General features: G+C 38.5%; 1 protein-coding gene across 1 annotated transcript in view; it reads left to right on the top strand.

Moving 5' to 3' along the window:
* Positions 1-6,967, top strand: part of HTRA3 (HtrA serine peptidase 3) — a 24,842-nt gene extending 17,875 nt beyond the window's left edge. The window contains exons 7-9 of the mRNA XM_010183144.1: positions 4,005-4,053; positions 5,511-5,606; positions 5,977-6,967. Coding sequence (XP_010181446.1) covers positions 4,005-4,053; positions 5,511-5,606; positions 5,977-6,142 — 311 coding nt within the window. The 3' untranslated portion in view covers positions 6,143-6,967. The remainder of the gene's footprint in view (positions 1-4,004; positions 4,054-5,510; positions 5,607-5,976) is intronic.
* Positions 6,968-20,726: the final 13,759 nt, after the last annotated feature.

Raw genomic sequence — 20,726 nt, 5'->3', positions numbered from 1 at the left:
CTCTTTCCAGATTTACTCTGGCATATAGGAGATAGTCAGAATAATATTTAATAAGCTTGACTATAGTCTTTTTAATCTGAGTTGATCAGATAACTACCAGTTTAATATAGAAGGCATATTTTTTTGAAATCCCATCCTTTGTATGTAACTGCAGATATATGATCTACTGAAGTACAGGAGCAGAGAGAGGGGAAAAGAAGGAAAAGATGGCATTTGAATGAAGTATAAGCACTGCTTATTATTATCTAAATATTCTATATTACCTGATGCATGGGTAATACAGAATAATACCTAATGTATTTTTGACCAAAGATTTACCACAATCTGCATAGAGATATTTATCTGTTGAATGGTCTGAAAGCCTATATTTATAATTTTGGATTTATCAGTAATAATGCCTCCTTTTATAGTTAGGATTTCCTAAACTGGTGCATGAAGTTAAGTGTTTCCATATACATCTTGGGTTTAATTATCTGTGTGTTCAGACTTCCCCTCTGAGAGTAATTTATATACTTAAGCATTAAATGATTTTTTTTCACTTCTTTTGTTAGTATCTCATAGGATTTTCTCAGTTTCAGTCTTGGCTCTGCCATCTATTCCTAGTTTAGACTTGAGCAGAACAGTAAATCTAGAAAGTGTTCAAACATGGATCCTTCAGAATGGAAGACAGTAAGCAATTTGACAAAATATTAGAGAAATAGCTAGCCTAAGAGGTCAGCCTAGCCTCTCATATAATGTTAGCAGAAAAGTGAATGAACCTTGTTTCAGCTGGACAACGAGAAATGGGGGAGGTCTGCATTGGCCACACCCCACAAGTAATTTCTATGAAACCTCATTTACATCTCCACAACACTTCATTAGTTTCGTTGAAACTATATGCTTACCTGTGTATTTATATCAATATTACTGATAATTATTACCAATAGTAATAAAGGCTGATTTAGGAGGCTTGCCAAGTATAGATTCAGACTACTGATTAAATTCAGCTATACTGTTTCTATGGAAGGTACACTGCACATAATTCAGCATTATAGAATTGAACTGTTTTCATAGTTTGTTTGGTAGTGGAAAATCTTAAATGCTTTCAGAACTGCTAATGCAAACGGCAAGATGATTTAAGTGCAAAAGGAGTGAGGAGAGAAGTATGAGTTTTGCCTGCCACTTGAATAAAAAGTGCAGGATTCATTTCTTCACTCAGAGATCTTGGTGATATCCTAGGCCCACTGAAATCAACAGCAATAGGGATACTTGTATGCCAGAGTTACTCATGCCCATAAGAGTTTGAGTCCCTGACCCCTTAATTTGGATTTATCAGTTCTTTTTGCCACAGTTTATAAGTCCTAAACACTTCTCCCTTCAGCCTGTGTTTATCTGTCTGGTTTGTATCTCTACTATTACAAGCATCAGTAAAAATTAAAAGTTTAACAGTAAAGCAATTTTTTTCCTTCCTGGGGAACAGAAATCTCTGTAAATAGTGAACTGCTTCTAGATACTTGGGGTCAGCTGCTTGTGACTCTCTATTAACACAAAGCACATTTAAGTTTAAACTAGTGGTTGAGGCTGGTTTGTTTGACGTTGTACCACTGGAAGTGGTGTTTAATCTGGCCCGGTGTCTACAGAAGCGAGATGCAATTTGAATATCTCTGCTGTGCTCTGCTGCAGCTTTAAGCTGCAATGGTTTCACATTTGTTCAACCTGATTGTTCAACATATTAACCTTCTTCTAACTACTGCTGGGACTTCACCCTGGTGACATGCTTCTTAGAGTTATGATCTCTTTATTCCAGTTCTCTTAATCATTTTTTTCTTCTGCCTCATGATTGCACAAATTGCCAGAGTGACAGGTTCTGAGACTTTTTATTCACAGAGTAGATGTATTATGACAGTTGTAGTTTCAGGTACCATGTAGTGTTCTGCCAGTGTGACTTAACCCTGATGTCAAAATGCTTATCTTTTGGGATGATGAAACACTACAACTGGTTGTCTGTTCCTGTTCAGTCTATTGCGTCTAATAAACTGGACAATTATATTCCCTCTGATCATTGTTGATGAAAACTTTGTGGTTTTTGTGCAGGAAGTTTGATTTGGGTTAAATTGAATGGAATGGACTTTTGCAAAACAAGAGGCCTCAAGTTTTTGTTACCTGTGTTCTGACATACAAAATGGCTGGGGGGTGGAAAGGGGAGGAATCTAGGTTCTGCTGCCAAGATAATCCATACCTCATAGTTATTAGTCTTACTTTATACAATACCCTGTTACTGTTATAGTATGAGCCAGTTTGCCAGTGTGGCAAACTAACTGTGGAGTGAGAGGGCCGAAAGCCGTTTTGAATTTTCATACATGAACAGGGGTGAAATAATACCCCAAACAGCCCAAAGATGCAGGTGGAATGAGACTTTTGATTGTGACTCTGTAGTTACCAGATTATTTTTTTTTCCCAAAGCCTTGTTTTTACCTATATCAGCCACTGGGGAAATAATTCCCTTTTAGATCAGCAGGATTTTTGCTGTGGTTCTTAATTCTTGCCCAATCTCTTCCTTGTTCTTTTGTTTCTTCCAAATCAGTTTCTTTTGTCTCTTCTTTAGATTTCATTTTTCTTTCCTGTAAACATTCCTGACTCGGCCTCAAGAGTATTCTTTGTGCTTCTGCATATTTCTGCATCACACAGACGATGACCAGCAGCCAACTGTTTAATGCAGACAGCAAACTGTCCCTAGAGAGTCTGTCATCTGTGTGTCTCTTCAGTTTGACTGCAGACTCATGAGGACCATCATTTAACTGCCCACGTTGCAGGAGTGAGGAGATTATTTTCAAGTGGGAGAAATACCATGGTTGGCTACTTTTTAGAAGTTAAAACTTACACTTCAGTATTTGCATGTGCCATATGTAGACTAGAATAGCACTGCGAGTGCACTACTTCACAGCCATGCCCAAAGCTTTTGAGGCTGTTCTTCATGACACTCCTACTATAGCTGATTTTGGCCTCATAACTTTCACTTTAAGAAAGACAGAACACTTCAAGGAAAAGCAGGGGTTACAGTCACAGATGTAAGATTGTTCAGAGTGTAGTAAATCCAGTGTTTAGTATTTGAAATTTTCACTGACACTAATGGGAATATTGGACATGCATAATATTCAAGACTGATTCCTTTAGTTGGGACTATTTTTCTTGGAAAGAATAAGAGTTTGATGGGACTCTGTACAATTCCTTTTCAAACTTTTTCCTCATGAGAACATGGAGAAGGTCAAAGAAATTGTCAAGTAGTTATGCTGGAACAAGAAAGGGGAAATATTGTTTCACAGCGGATATAACTAACTACTGAAGCACTCACTTTAGGAAGTCATCAAACTGCATTTTTTTCATAATACAGCTGTGTAATATCATGACTACGAAAAGCCAACTACAGAAATGTGGTGCTGTTCCTAAAGGAGTGAATTTGCACCATTTGAAATTCTATAGAGTCCTGGCTAAAGTCTATGATTTGTTTTGGTTTTGTTTTGGTTTGTTTTTTTAAAAAAAAAAAATCTTGCTTTTCATTCTTTGGGGTAGAAGTTACAAGCTGTTTGCATTGCAATTAGTCTTTTGATTGTTCTTTCTCTGAAAGGTGGAAATTTTAATGTCTTTAAATTCCATTTCTACATTTTAATGAGAACACCGTATAATTAAATTGTCTTTACCAGTTTTAGATGAAATGGTGGCTATGAAGTTTTCCACTTACTGCAGTTATGTGATACTAGATCACAGAAATTTTCCTGAATTTCCTGAAGAAAAACTCTTACGGAATGTAAATGAGCTTCTCTCTTACCCTCACTTGCAGGGAAAGGCATTGCCATTCTGTACACCAAATAAAAAATGACCTCAGTGTAGATCTGTATGATTTCTGTTTAGTTTTGTTAAAAGCTGATACATTCTGTCTTAATTAACAGGTGTTTTAGGTCATCAAAGTAGTTATTTTTGTCAGTGTTTGCCTAACATTTTTAAAATATCCTCTGTATTATTTTCAGATGGGAAGAAACGTTTCATTGGCATCAGAATGCTGACAATAACACCTGCGTAAGTATCTTGGAGTTGTAATCTGAATGATCACACATACAAAATGTGGTCAGTAGTGGTTCAGTACTATATCATTCAGCTTTCATTACAGATCTCCAGAGGATCCAGAAGTGTGTGTTGGCGTCTATAAAGTCTACAATCATTTTAATGATATTAGTGAAATGTATGTTCTGAGATCTGGAAAATCACTTGTCAGTCATTCTCTGAATACTGCCCTATTGACAGCTGAGGGAAATTAGGAAGAGTCTGAACACTGGTTTTGGTTGTTCACAAGGATGTCAGGAGTTCTAAGTTACAATTGTGTTCTTCCCCAGCAGTAGGCACGTTTCCAATGGGCAGTAGACTACAAAATTAAACAAGACAATTTCCAGCTGGGGTTGCAGTAAAGCCATCTTTGTTCATTGAGTTACACTCTTGCAGTCCTCCCAAAAGGGTGAGATCCTCAGCTGGAACAAATCAGTGTAATGGCATTAGCATCACCCGGCCACCACCAGTAGGGAGAAACTCAGAATGTTTATCTGCATAATTTTGGAGTGAACATGATGTGAGATTTTACTGCTTTTGTGACATCTAATGAAGCAGTGTAAGATGTCTCCAGGCCTTTTTTCAAGAAAAGACTACTTGCCTTGGTGTGTTTGCTTTAGTCATTTAATTGTTAACTTCCTCAGTACAAAATCAAATGAAGCGGAGCTGTGTGCAGCCATTTTGACTTGCTTTCCATCTGAAAGACCTCAGATTTTCTTGGCGGACAGCAGAGTAAACCGACATTAGTTTTAAACTCTTTCTTTCTAGAAATGGGTTTTAGCCCACACTGCGCACAGACCTGAATTGATGTCATCTCAGGAACAAGAGGATGTTTTTAGAGTTTCTATTTTGCAGCTGGTTCCTGTCTTCCTTCTTTAGAAAGGGATGCAGAAATAACTCCTCAAGAAAACTTGAGGAAGCTGAAGCTTCCTGGGAAAACTCTCACAGTTCCGATCTATCTGGTGACTGAAGTTATCAAAAGCTATGTTGTAGATAAAGACAAATTAAGACTGACTTGCAAAATAAGGGAAGCAAAATAATTAAAAACTTTGCCCCATCACCAGCATTAATTCTTTGGGGCAGGAATGTCTTTTGTCCCTGTACAGCATCTAGGACAGAGAGTGCTACTGTCACTGTGCTACAGTGTCCTCTGTGCTACAAATAGCAAAAGTCAGGTTCTCACAGGAGACATAGGAGACCATTAACTATAGCATGCTTAGCACAGGTAAGTAGTTTTAACTCTCTTAAAAGTCATGTTACTTGTTTTAATCTGAATTCAAATTCCTTATATTCTCATCAAAAGATCAAGGGACTATTAACAATGTTAAGTCATTCATTTTTGATCATAAAAAATATGAGAATAAATAAGAATTTTTGAATGCTACTGCTTTTGTAGGGGAATAAGAAACTATATAATTTTATTCTTCTTTTAGCTTGGTGGAAGAGCTGAAACACAGTAATGCTGATTTTCCTGATGTCAGAAGTGGAATTTATGTACATGAAGTTGTTCCAAACTCACCTTCTCATAGGTATGTAGAGCACATTATTTTATTTTATTTATTTTGCATGTACTTGCAAATGGATGGAGTGCAGTGAGTCAGTCATGGCTAGAAGTCTTTTCTGTCCTCCTTTGCTGCAGTTTTTTGGAAGAAAAAGAGAAATCTAGACTACTTGTTTTTGCTGTTCTAGAAGAAAATCCTCAATGAAATAATGCAAGCCTGATTTTGCATTTAGCACATACTACTGAGTATTCTTTTGCAGTCAGGGTGGAATTTCCATTCAATGGAAACTAAAGCAAGTAAACACTTATCAGATCAGCCAAAGAGGTAGTGAATAGTATTTGTACTTTTTCTCTGCATAAAATGCTTACTTACTGCCTTTTTCTTCTTGTCTTTGCAGAGGAGGGATCCAAGATGGAGATATTATTGTTAAAGTCAATGGGCGTCCTTTGATGACTTCCAGTGACCTGCAAGATGCTGTGATGAATGAATCACCTCTACTACTTGAAGTTCGAAGAGGAAACGATGACTTGCTATTTAACATTGAACCTGAAGTTGTAATGTAAATAGAATTGAGGAAGCTCTCACCATAATTAAACTCACTTATTCTGGAACACTAGATACCTCCTTTACAGCTACAGTAATTATACTTCCTGTTGACTAATGACAAGGTGGACTAACTTAATTGCCTGAGCCATTTCTGTACATAGTAGCTAGAATTAATTCAATTATGCCATTTATAGAAAATTTAACTTTCAAATAAATTTAAGAACTGTATTCTGGGGAAAGGGAGAAGGAAATCAAATTTTGGGTAGCTAGTAGAAATGGTGTCCACTTCCAGGACCTGCAGGCTCAGAGCAGATTCAGTTCTGCATTTTGAAAGACTGAAATACTATTGGAAGTGGGGAAGCATGTTGAAAGGGGAATTATTCTTAAACTACAGTCATGGTTGCAGCAGAACCAAGCTATTGCAATGCACAGTTGAGCTTTTTTTTGTTTGGTGTTACTTTTTTCAATGTGAACCTAGTATTGGCAAAGCTTGTATTTGTTCTTAGTGCTTGTGTGCTATGTGTCAATGCAGGTAGATCAAGTCTGTAAATATCGAAAGACACAAAAATGGTATCAGGCTATAGAGTGTTACACCTAGGTCATGCGATTTTGGAATATAGTAAATGATTCTTATAGAATTAATGCCTTATTATATATAAATCAAAACGATGTGCTGAACAAAGTTAAGTTTGAGAAAGTGCACAGTTTTTTAAGAATTTGATACAAATTAGTTTTGCATTTTACTGGTAAGCTTTGCTGTAAAATTGTTATACTACTTTTGGCTTGTACTGTGTATGTTTCTACTGTAAGGAGATTAAAGTTTACACAAATAATGTGTTGGTATAAACCTCTTTTTAAACAAGTATGTCTTCCCTCCTTCTTCTGTCAGACTGGAATAGACTCTCCTAAGAGAAAATTTTCTGACAGCAAATTGTGCCCTGATGTTATGAAAACCCTTTGTTAGCCCTATGGTATAATTATTCTGCCCTTAGATTACGTTTAGAAATGCTTTGCACACAAGTCATTTATTTACAGGCTTTTCAGTATTTATGAGTTGTGCTTTGATGTCATTTAGAGAGTATCTAATTCGGATCCTGTTGTCCTCAATTCTGCCTGTATGTGACAAGAAGCAGAAAGGAAGTACTATTAACCTTGTTTCATAACTACAGAGTGTGAGACATCTATGTAGTAAACCTGGGACAGAAACTGCTGAGAGCTAAATCCAGATACTCTAGGTATTCTAAACCCCACAACTGTCGTCTTTCTTGGCAAATATTGCTACCGTTCCCAGAGAGACAGAGGTGCATCTCTTATCTGGAGCATTTTCTACAGCAAGTTTCTTTATAGACTTGGTTCTTGTGTCTTTGTTTAACTCCTTTGGCATCAAAGTGTATCTTTGGGGCCGCTGGAAACTTCCTTTTGGGTTGCCATCATGTCTAGACCGTCCAGCTATACCAACTGACTTGTTTGGGACAAGCCTTGCACCTTTGGGTTTATACAACGCCAGGCATGCAATCTGTTCATGACTTCCTGGCTGGCTGTGACTGCAACTATACTGTTGAAAGATTTTATTCATTCCTAAAAATGAATACTGGGGTTTTTTCTATCACATTATTGCACATGTATTTAATAATGGCATGACACCCATGCTGTCACTAACAGAAGAGCACTTTTCACCCCTCCAATAAAAGCAACTTTGTTCGTTGCCAGTTTTTCAGATTTTTGACCAACAGTGTTTGGTAAGATCCACAGAGGGGTTAGCTTCTTTTATTGTAAGATAAGCTTTCTGGCTTCCAGATAACACAGTAATGACTTTGAAATAAATTGCATAACAACTCTTATTACAACAGCACTGAAGAGTTTGAAAGTGATGTAGCAATATTAAAATTGCAATAATGCAAGATTGTTGGCACTGGCCAACTGCCTTGACTTTGTAATCATGACACACTATGGATGGCAGAAAGGATGTTTCCTTACTCATCAAAAACTGCTGTGTTCTACCAATAGTTCCTTTTTTCTAAGTTCTCTTCAAAAATCTTGTGGAGCTTATACCTATTAACAGCCTACAAGTGCAGTTGCATTGTAGGAACTTTTACTCCGAGGGAATAAGGGTCAGATGAAGTTCCTTCAGAAAGAAAGCATTGTCACTTCCTTTGGCCGCAGAAGCATCTGTGTCATTTCAGCTGTGGTGTGACCCTTAACTGCTGAGACAGAAGAGCAGAGTTTATTAATTGCCACTCATTCCCCTGGGATCGGTCAAAGCTGCAAAGGTTAATTGCTCTCTATTAAGATAGAGTCAGCATCTATTGGTGCCAGCAGTTAATGTGAAGTCTATAACACAACCTTGCTATCTTTGTTTCTTGGCTAAGATGAAATAACATGGCAGTCGGTGTCTAAAACAAAACGTTCAGGCAACTGTTCTGTTATAAGCAGTTACTGGCTGTGTTTCTCAGACCAAAAAAAAGTAACTGACGTGTGATCTTGATCTGTCAAAGAAACTGGCAGCTGCAGCTTCTCCAAGTCAAGGTTGGCTCAAAAAAGATGAATTTTTTATATATTCTTTAGTCTGACCTCTCTTTATCGTCACAAAGATTTCTAAAGCCTCTTTGTTATTTCTGCAAGGCCTAATCAGCAAAATAAGGAGAAAGGGAGCTCAGCAATGACAATATAGAAGATGTGAAAATTTCAGGGTGCTTCTGTGCTACAGCCCAGCAAGGTCTGCCAGCAAGCTGTCCCTTCCAGAGGTCTGCAAGTGGGAGAAGCACAGCTCTACCAGCAAGTTGTCCCCTGCAGAGGAGATCCCTGTTGCCTGTCCTGCCCCACTGTGCCTGCTGTGGGGCTGGGCAAGTTACAGACAACTTTGCAAGTTCAGTGTGGAGTAGAAGACAGGAGAGATGACACCATTCATAACATAATACTGTTTGTACACAAATGGAGGCTGTTAGGAAGACAAGTTATGGGTGAAGCAGAAAACAAGAAAGGGAAACAGCATAGAATAACAAGAAAATATATTCTTAGGAGGGAAATTATAAAGAAAAGAAGATATGTCTGTTAATTTATATTATATAATTAGATAAGCATCGCACTGGGCCAGACTGCTGTCTGGCTGCCAGGTACTTGAAAACAGCTTTTAGCAGGGAAGACATCTTGTATTTATCTCTGTACCCTCAGAGCAGTTTGGGATCTGAGGGAAAGCACACCGAAAATACTAGTGACTCCCCCAGGAGGAACAGGTAACGGAGAAAGAGCCTTTAAACTGCAGTCAGTGTGGCACCCACCTTGTCACCTTCCCTGAGCACACATAGCATGTCCTATGGCTGATTAGTTGTGGCTATTTGCTCCCCCATTACACAAGTGCTCCATCACACTTGTACATCTGGAAAGTAAGGAAAACAAACAGAATTCCTTCCCTTACAGGAGATCCCATAGCTCTGTCAGGGAACTGGACATGGCACAAGAGGTGTGTAAAAGGCTGGCAAGGAAAGTTGGTCATTTGCGGGCTGTGGCTGCTGTGCTGCACAGAGCACTCTCATGGTCCAGTGTCGTACCTGTCATAGGTCCAGGAATTTTGGCTAGTGGGGATCTGAAAAGGCTTGAAAAGGCAGCAGAAATGTCACACAAAGTCAGTGCACAGCAGATCTTCTGCATAACCTGTTCTCTGCTTGCTGTTCTGTATGTTCTGCACGAGCTGCTCTGCACAACCACATGCCCACCAGCAGTCTCTCCTATCTGTACCTCTCTCATGATTGCCCGTACACCAGCAAGGCTGTGCAAACTCTTCCACATGGCTTCTCCCACAGAGGCCATTTCACACCTCTGCATTTTGCCCTCCAGAGCAGCTGCTCTGTTTGCTCTTCTCCACTGGTTTTGCACCAGCTATTCTGTACCACCATCTATCCCAGACAGCAGTCTCATACTCTTTTAATTTTGTTTTGACTGCTTGTTTCTTGCTTGAGGCTTTGTTGGTTTAGGAGAAATCCGGAAGAAAGAGGAATTTCTTTTTTTTTTTTCCCAGGCTCTGAAGTCTGGAGTGCTGTGCTGAGCATTTCAAGTCTACAGGGTAATACTAGGGCAGTGGGTTGTTGAGAAGTTTATTTAACCACAAGACACTGCAGGATATAGAAGGTGATGCTGCCTCTGTTTAGGCACCAGCAGTCAGGAACTGTGTTCAAAGACGTGCAAGGTTGAGAGCTTACCCCAGAGGGGATGTGTATGGACAGTATGGGTATGCTTTCTGTACCCACATGTAGGACTAAAGTCTGAAGATTGCTTTGAAGTAGGAAGAAGACTTAAAAAGAGAAGGGAAAGGGGGTGTAGCATGTTTATTTTATTTTATTCCCTTTATTTACTTAGGTTCCTGTAATTTTCATTTAACTGGATGTGCTTGAGGAAAGCATCCAGGTCTGGTTTTATTCTGAACCCTCTTCCCACAGTAGCAGATTATTTTTGGAATTTTGCTGCTCTGCAAAGAGTAGATTTGGTCTTTTAACCAAACCTTCTCAGTGCTTGTGTCAGTAGACACAGCTTGGCGATGCTTTGCTGTAGATCTTTCCAGGTCATGCCATGGTCTGTAAACTGAAGAACCTCCAGCACTAAAGCAGAGTTGCTTAGAAGACCTTGCTGGCTGGTCCAACTCTCTATCTTTTGACAAACATGAGAGGCACTGTTATATTGCACTTTTCTACTAACAAATGTACAACATAGTATTCACGAGCAGTGAACTAGCTTCAGGAACATTGAGCATGGACACAGGAATGGATCTTCAGGATGCAACAGTCACAAACAAACAGAAGGAAAAATATATTTATTTTTTCTCTTTTGATTTTTGTCCTCTGGGGAGAAAAGTCAGACAGAGCAAGTCTCCCCTCATCCTCCTTTTCTTTTTCCCTCCCTCTCTGTAGAAAGTCTCCCCCGGAGTCTGTGAGAATATGTCAATATTAAACAGCATTTTCTCTATAAAACTCTCTGGAGAATAACAGAAGCAACTGCTTGCTCTTTCTTTCTTCAACAAACACTGACGAGGCCTTCACAAACAGCCAACTGAGGCACAGTCAGGAAAAAACAAGTTCTTAGAGGAAGCAGTCGCCAAGGAAAACAATTGGGCAGCATGAAGAGTTTGGTGACGCAGCTGCACAGCTGCTGAGTTCAATGACTTCTCGATTGCCTCCATCTGAAGTTGTGTTTCACGATGAAGTGATCTTCTACCTCCGTAGCTATAAATAGCCAGGCATGAGGATTTGCTGCTTGAAATCCCAGAGGCAACTTGGGAAAAAAATCCCAAATCAAACCCTAACAACTAACCCAACACACAACAAGAAAACAGGAAGCCTTCAAATATCTTCTCAGTAAGAGCTTAAATGTCAAAGAGAGACAGTGAAGCTAGACAGTATAGGGCTAATGCTTTTGAAGATGACTTTCTAACATCATGGCTGGTCAAGGAGACGTGCAGCTCTACAGCAGTAGGGCCAACTCGTCTGGCGTCCTCCAGTGGAAGTCCACCTCGGGGTTGGTGTCACATAGACTGCTGGTCATTTCATCTGAACTGCGTGGCTGGATGGCCCTTATCATCAAGGGCAAGAAACAGTAGCTTTCTTCTTCTCAGGAAGTAGAGGTTCAAAACAGATCCAGAAAGTTGTTTCCTAAAAATATCTACTAGGAAGCCTCCTTCCTGTACAGAGAGCCTCAGATGACCAAAACTGATGTACATATCTCTGATCTACAAATCCCAAGTGAGGTGAGGTGACTTTCAACTCTACAATAGTAAAGCAGTTTCAGAATAAGGGTTTTCAGAATAAAGGTTTTGACTTTAGTTACTTGCTAAATTTCAATCCTAATTTTGAATGAGTGAAAAAAATCCCAACTTTGTCTCATGTCAGCAGAAGTAATCCATAAAGTTCTAGGGCAATGGGAGAAATTTTTTTTCTGAGTGTAGTAATATGTCATATTTCACGGTATTGTGTAGGTTTATTGACAAAAGCATGGGGTGGGTCTTTCAATCAAAGGTAGCAAAATGATGTATCCTGCTTCAGTCAGATGTTAAGCTCACTACATCATGACATGCCTACCGCAGACACCTACCAAAAGGTTTCTGACCAAAGTTTGAAATGCATTAATTACGCTTGCCTTTCTAGCTGTTTTACCTCTAAAGCTGTTTCTTTCCTGTGTATAAAACTAGATGCAAGGAACATAGGAAAATACATCTAAACCACCAAAAATTCTCCCAACTACCCTTTTTATGTACTTAAAAAATCTGAGCTTGAAAGTCCATTTGGTGGTCTTTGTGGTTAGACACCATTGCTCTGTTTCCCACTGCAAGTTATGCAGCTCACCTCCTGCAAGCTGTGTATCCAGCTGGAAAACTACCCCTACTACATTAGGGGTGTAAAGCTGCCAGTTGTGCCTCTACGGAAAGACTTCAACATCTGAAATGTGTTACTCCTCTGGGATTAAATATTGCCATTCTGGCCCATAAATCTTACAATGAAATCCCCCATTTAGGGAAAAGCAGAGAAAATTTTGTGGCAGATTAAGGGAGTTCTGATGTTTTGAAAAGCCTTTTACAGCTTCTTAGTGGTTTGGGACATCAGATGTTATATGAAGAGGAGAAATCAGTGGGCAGAGTTTGAGGACGTGATGAGAGGTGCAGTGATAAATACATACCATTGTTTCACATTTTTTCCCTGAAAGGTCTGTACATGTGGTCTATGTTTTTGCTGGTTTTGTTGCAGTAAACTGGCTGGGTGCTTCTGAGATTTTTTAAGGAAAAGTCCTCTGGTTTCTTGCTAATCGGTATCACTGGTGTTACTGGTATGAGGCTAAACAACCACAAACAGAAATTGAATGTGGTATGAAACCTGAGGGAGCTACTTTTTTTTTTTTTTTCCCCTTCAATCTGTAACGGCAGCTGCAGCAAAAGAATTTACACATGAGGAAATCCTGGCAAACTGAAAAAGCCTCTGAAAAGCAGCCTGGCAGATTTCTGTAAGTCACCACTGCTTCTTTAAAATAAAGCAAGCTTTTCTACAGCTCAATTATACCACTGAAGCAATTTAATATTTATGTTGAAAAGGAAAATAGGAATCTTCATACATTTTGCTTTAGTAGGCATTACAAATGTGACTTAACTTGGAACAATATTTGCAAAACTTATTTTTTGAACTGCTTTACCCCCAGACATCGTAGGTAATTAAATGAAATCAGTATTTTCTTAAGAGAAATGTGAAACTTATCTAAAATTATTTTCATAGCACAACATTTATTTTGTATAGTACTGAGGAAATTTGACCCAGCAGAATCAATTGCTGGTGCTGGCTACCCTAGTGGCATGGAGTCAGGCGTCTGAAATGAAACACTAAGGCATAAAGGCCTATAAAAGATACTCGAAAGTTAGCTTGTCAGCCAGCAAAGCCTTTGGGTAGGTTTCTGTAGCTCTACAGGCTGCTGCAGGTCAGGTGTACATTCGTTTCTGTACGTAACAGCGGAGGCTGAGAGTTTGCTTAATAGCTATTAATCACAACATCTGGGGAGAAGTTATCTCCCCCAGCTTGCTGATAGCAAAAACCTTCCTTATCCACCTCCATTTGACCAGGTTTGAGAACATGCTTCTGCATATGATAAATCAGCATAAGATATAAAGTTTTCTTTCTTCCAGAAAACTCTGATTCCTGTTTAATGACACCTACATTCCTCTTCTAATGTGTAAAAATGTGCTACAGTTTTCGTCTTGTTTGAGTCAGTGAAGTCTGAGAGGATAAATACAAAGATGTTTCAGAAGGTCAGTGAGGTAGCAAGGAGTTGTGCAGTCAAAAAATCTTAGATTTTGGAAAAAATGAACTCTTGACAGTTTCATTTTGCATGTGCAGCATGAATTTATAGTCATAGATGCACCCCCTGTGAAATCAAGCCCCTATGGTCCTTTCTTTTTTCTTTTTTTTTTCTCAGAAGAAAAGAAAGGAAGAAGTAAAAGAGTTAAAAATGAGCTATGCACCATCCTGCTTTCTCTGTTAGCATGGAGGAAGAAGGAGCAGGAGAGAAAGGCAATCGTGATCTGAAACATCAGCTAATTCTTCCTGGGATTAGGAGTGCCTGGATGGTGCAGAGGTTTATTTAACTGTCCATGTCTTTATACAGTCCCATTCCCATAGCATTTGAGGTCCAGATTCTCTAGAAGATGTAGGTGGTATGCCATGAATACCTTATAGATTACGTGATTCACTGTGTGTGGCTCAGGGGTACTGTATTTCCTGGAGACTGACCATAAGACAAAATCTATATGTCTGTGGCAATGTCTGACACCACAGCACTGTGATGTCCTGATTTAGAGGTGAACAAGTCAGAATGTAAACATCTTTGTTGGAGCAAAGATTTCCCACAAGTTCGTCTCAACACTTCCAATCACAGTGACACATTTTGATACTCATTTATCTCCCTAAAAGCACAGAAATAGCTCAGCCAGAAAGAAAATAATTTACATCACAGAGCACACTGAGAACCTGGGTTGAAGCTAAAGTGTGAGGAGACATTCTCATTTCACATAGTATAAAGCACAGAAATTTGGAAGTAAGTAGATGATATATATGAATCTCACACTTTATATGAGTATTAGGTAAAGAAATTTTACCAGCATCTGGCAAGCAAAAGACAATCATCATAATCGTATTTTGACATTGTACACAATTTGTCAGATCTTTAATGACAGCTATATATTAATAACAAGGAAAAAAATCGTGTTCAGCTCTTAAGCTAAAATTGTCACATTTTGAGAATCTGCTTCATGTTCAGTTCTGAAATTTACACAAAACAAGAAAGAGCTGCATGAAATTAAATCTTACTGCTTAACTATGTGTAGCAGAAGTCTTCCTGCTGTTAGTACCAAAAATACTTCAGCTCATTCTCACCGATAATTCCCCACTTCTGTTTGTGCCAACATTAATAAATAGAAAGTCATATTGATTGTAATGTACTACACAGGGTAGGTATGGTTTAGATTGAAATTCTCCCCTAAAAACAGAAAAGAAAAACCCAGTCAGTGTGCTATTCAACTTTTGTGTGTGTGTGTGTGCGCGCGCGCAGAGTTTAGAAGGATAAGAAAAGAGGTCTTAGTGGCACAGAGAGTGTTTTGGATTAAGCCCAAGATCTAATCCCATGGCTGTAGCAATAGTAATTTGAATAATCATTTTTCAGCTGCTATGGTAAACGTTTCTAAAAACAGAGGAGAGGTCTACAGTCTGTTACAACAATGAATCAAAATAACTCTGCTCATTTTCCACGTTAAATCTCAAGAGCCCAAGTAAATACCACATTGCTCATTGGAAACAGAAGAATTATTGACAGTGTAATGCAACCAAAAACCTGAAAGAGAAAACAGGTAGATTAATTATCCATTAAATTAATACTCCTCTACTCCTCAGAGTTCTAGTCATCAAAGCTGGGTCTGCTTAACAAATAAACTGACCGTGGGTCCAGCACAAGTGCACCATAGAAACCTAGGGCCTGATCCTAAAATCTGTAAAGCAAAATATATGCTTGTAGTTCAGCACACGATTAATACATTATTGAACACTGAAACCTGGTTTGTTCCAGAATTCCCGTGATATGAATATTACAACATCCCTCCAGATCTCTGCAAGTGAGTGATCACAATTTGCCAGTCCAACACGTATTTCATCTGCCACTGGCAGCAAGTCCATAGCAGCCCCGATCCTATGAGTGACGATGACATAGCACGCAGACCTAGTTACCTTCAGGTTATATATACTATAAAACATACACAATGCATTCATATGCATTAATTTTGCATGCATGTACGCAGTCTTTACACATACAGCATACTAAAAGGGAAGTGAATATAAATAAGAATATGAAAATTGTAGAAGTATTCATCAGGGACATACGAAGATGAACAATGAATTTGGTGGCTAGCAAGCATTAAAAAATCTGACACCAGGAACTTGAAACGAGCTGTCCTTACCCTTGATCAGTTAAAAACACTGGTGGAAGTATTGTCAATAATGTGGCAGTCAATTCATGCGATAATGATGACACACTTTCCAGTTTCACAGTAGCTGAGGATGAAGTAAGGAAGCTGTAGCTAGAGCTAGGCTCTTCTTTTTTCTTTTTTTTTTCTTTTTTTTTTCTTTTTTTAATTCCCCCCCCCTCTTTTATCAGGAGGTTCAGATAACTTGGAGCTCTTTTAAAAACTGTCTAAACTGTCTAATAGTTCATGTTAACTTTCTGTAAACCTTAGAACTGTGGTGATGCTCCATGAATAGCTCCAAATGAGACTAGAAGATCTTTGACATTTTTAAGAGCTTCTAATTGATGAATATATAAATAAACATTGAAGGGTAGATTTTGGTGGGATTTTTCAGTCAGACTAATAACTTTGCAGCTGAAAAAACGAACTGCAATTGAAAATGATAAATGTCTGGAAAAAAAGGATGATTTTGATTGTATTTTGTGCAGACCACAGGAATGAGTCACATGGCAGTAAGAGGGCAAGGGAGGAGGTGGCTGTGGTAAATAGACTCTGACTGTAATACAGATAAAATGTTTTCTGCAACTTATTTGTAAAACAGGGGGTTTGTAATTGAAATCTATTCCAGGCTGTGATTGATGCTGGACTACTTGTTCAACTCCTCCTCTGCTCCAGTTCCTGTGTCTATTAGATGTAATTGGCAAAAATTCCTAGCAGGAAGCACTCTGAAAGTTCAGGCAAGTAAGGTTATACTATCAGATTGCAAATGCTGTCTCTAGGTGATGAAAATAAATGAGACTTAATAAGCCTGTGTGGTCTGCAAGAAGAGAGGTGTCAAAATGGACATTGCCTCCTCTTTCATGTTCAATCTCTTCACTGAAACCTTACTTCGTGACTGTGAATACATGCTTTTATAGATGGCTGTATTCAGCATCTCAGCAGGGTAAAGGCAATGTGCCCAGTTACTCAGGGTGATGTATCTAAGCATCCTGATGTATAATTTGGTAATTTTGGACTGACTTTCAGCTGACAGTTTAAATTTCAATATTATTGTTTCTAGTCTTGATAAGTCACAAGCCATTCTCCAACACGTTTTGTTTTCCAGGCTTAAATTTGTACTCTTTTTCCCCTTCATAATGAAAAATCAGTTTTAAGGTTTGGTTTATTTTTTTAATGTTTTCTTTGTGTGTCAAGTCTCAACTAAAAAATACTAATAGGATATTAATGTTCTCATAATTTAAAGACAGAATAGTAGAAACAAAATTAATGTATCCCTTAGAACTTTTTTTTTAACCTTTGTATCATAGGAAAAATTCAAAGCCTATATGTAAATCAAGGTTAACTCAGCCTTGTAACTTTTTGAGATTAAATGTCCAGTGCTTGAAACAAAACTGGGAGCAGTCAAAGGGCAAGGATGCTCTCCATCCTTACAGGTTTCAGAGGAAAAATATCCCAGATTAAATTTGTTTGCGATGGGGAAAAAATATGAAATGTGACCTGCTGCTCTCTTCGTTATATGATATGAAAGATTTGAAAGAACTTATGAAAGATGTTTGTATTGATATGTAGACACATAGGCTTATTAATCTGATTTGTTGTCATCCAAGACAAAAAGAAGTAGCAAGTGAGGGTGGGTTTTTGAAGTCCATGGTATTACTCATGTCTGTGAGCTGTGTTTGAAAGATGATATTACTTCCCGAATTGTTTTTAATCAAGTAGAAGCCAGCCTGTGGCTGCAGCTACCTGGCCAGACCAACTTTGCTGCAAAGTAATGCATTACTGTGCAAAAATTGCACTTGTGTTGACAGATCTTATCTGCACGATGACAGCAGACATTTGTCTGAAAAGGTCATTCTTTTGAAAAACAACTTTCTTTATCAGCCAGCTGCAAAGTAATTCAGCACTTGAACAACCAGGAACAGGAAAAATCCTCATAAACCTCTTTGCATGTTAACAATGTGTTTGATTCTGGAAGGTCTGAAACATCTGGGAGCTGTTGGTGTCTTTGTGCTATGAAAAACAGCTGAGGGTTTTAAGGTGCACTAGAAGTGGCTGACTACGAGGCACCTGTTAGCCTCCTCGTAAATCTGTTAGAAAGCAGAATATGCATAGACCGGCTGTTATTCTCTATTTTTATGCATGGAATAATATCGCAGCAGGGGACTTTGATACAAGGCAAGTAATTTGTGCACATTATACGATGTGAACTCATCAGGCAGGTAATTTGATACTGGTAAGACTTCTGAGCAAGACAGTTTTGAGGAGAAAAATAGAAGACAAGGTTTATTCTGTTTTCTTTGACTCCTCAAGATGCAAGAAAGCATCCAACCTTCTGCTACTAAAGCATTCAGAAGATCCATTAGGCATCATCCTAGAGCTGTATGTTCTGTGCTTCACCACTTAGATTAGCCATAACCTCTGTTAATTAAATAACCTCTAGCTTCGAGATCTCTGTCTCTCCACTCCTGTGAGAGACTGAAAGAGATAATGTCTCAAACATTGTGGCAGGACAGGTCCAGCATAACAAAAGCTGCAAGAAGTGCTGGAAATGGGGAGGGGAGGAGCACCTGCCTATCCGAGGTCTCAAGATGCGCAGCTCTAATGTGGGGAAGGGACTCACGAATAACAGTAACACACACACTGACACACACACACACACAGAGGATAGTGCCTGCTCCTTTCTTACAAAAAGCACCCACTAAGAACCCACGCTACCAACCGCTTTTACGTTTCCCAGATTGTTCCCGTTAAAACGTTTAATTGATCGTTTGGTGTCGGCTCACCTTAATTTAGCTCGAGGGGATTTACAGAATATTAGTCGCTCTCATCCTGCCTCTGAGGGGGGACGCGATGACTTCCACCTACTGCTTTTTGCCAAATTGTCTTTTCCAAATATTTGCAGCAGTCAAGCTTGGGGAAACGTCAGGCAAAGAAAGGGTGGATTTATGAACAGGAAAATCTGAGAAATTCTGACTATTTAACAAGAGTTCCTATACTGCTATTACCTATATACCATACTGTAAATCAGACTGGGGGGTTGTAGTGAGCTCATTAGCTTATCATGTAATGAAGCTAAATAGTAATTCTTCATTATAGCATGGCAAATAGTAATTTCCTCAAAATAAACTTTTATTTTTGTGGGAAAAAAAATTATCTGAGAAATATTGATGAACTCTATTTTCAGTGGTGACACTGACAAGTAATATAAAGAAGGCAAAGAATAAGTCCAGACACCAGTCAGTCACTTCCATCTTTGTTGCAAATACAGACAAGGTGCTAGTCTTTGTGATTACAATAACAAGCTGCTGAGAACTGGACTAAGAGCAACAAAGCCCTTTTGCATCTGTCATGAAACAGCTACAATTTTCTGTGAAGGAACGACCTGGATCTGAGCCAAGAGTCAGCTGGAAAATATACAGCCAGTTTTAGTATCTATATAAAATTGCTACGTTGACTCCTTCTGAAGAAAACAAAGCTAAAAGTCTTCAGATCCCTCTGAAACACTGCAAGAATAAAATTGCAGATACATCAAACCAAATGAAGAACAGTCTAGTCCTGTCCTATCGTGTCCTATCCTGTCCTAGTAAGTAAATACGATTTTCCTAGTAAAGCAATACGATTATGTAATGGTCTGTAGTTTTTAGCTAAATAAAACAAAGTTTAACCTCTAAAAAAAATGACAGGCGTTTTACCCCAATCAGGATGAATTCCAGAACAGTTTAAGTGTATCCTGAATTTTAAATATACTTAATTCAGATATTGACCATTTTGGAGTGAAGGGATTGGGATCTTGAGCTTTGTTAAAGTATGTGACAAGTCAGAGTTGTACCCAAGTTGTCACTGAAGAGATGGGCTACAGTATTTTGCACTAACCTTTCCTAAATGATTAAGGTCTTTAGACTAAATAGATAGCCATTGCTGCTCTTGACGTGAGAAATATAGAGGCACAAATAACTGTAATTACTTGAAAGAGAAACAGAACACACAAAAATAGCCTAGATACCATCTTTTTACTTTTTTTCCTAGGCTAATTAAGGGGTTTTTCAATAATCAAAATCATTACCTTTCTATTCAGAATACCAGATCCCATGTATAATAAGATGCAATAGCAAAATCTGGTCCTAGTGTCTAATACTATGAGAGTTTATTGGTCTGCCTCAGATGTATAAATACAGAACTAATGAAATGGTATTTTCAGTACTGATGCTAAAGCAGGATAAAATTTGAATCAACACTAAAGCCAGTTTCACAACATTTGTTGTGGAGCTGGATAAAATTATAGAAAGATTCAGCTTCAGTGGTTGCCCTTAGTCTCTTTTAGACTGGAGACACATTTTTTGATACACAATGAAATTATTCTTGTGACATGTCTTGCAACAGTATATTATTGTTCAAGCATGATTTGAATATGAAATAGAGATATCTTTTTAACTCTACAAATTGTGGTAATTGATTCTTTACTAGACATTTTGTTCCTCTTGGAGAATCTACCAATTAGTGGTGGCCTTTTGTAAGAATACTTTTTAAAATGAGACTTTTTACATCTTTGGCTGAAGACTGAAAAAATAACCCATAGCATCTTAATGTTGCCTTGAATCCTGAGGCTGTACTTACTTCTGCAATTA

The sequence above is a fragment of the Mesitornis unicolor genome, unplaced genomic scaffold, assembly GCF_000695765.1.
Source record: "Mesitornis unicolor isolate BGI_N332 unplaced genomic scaffold, ASM69576v1 scaffold38360, whole genome shotgun sequence".
NCBI classification, from domain to species: Eukaryota; Metazoa; Chordata; class Aves; order Mesitornithiformes; family Mesitornithidae; genus Mesitornis; species Mesitornis unicolor.
The sequence above is the reverse complement of the archived record's forward strand: the minus strand, read 5'-3'. Positions and strand labels throughout refer to the sequence as shown.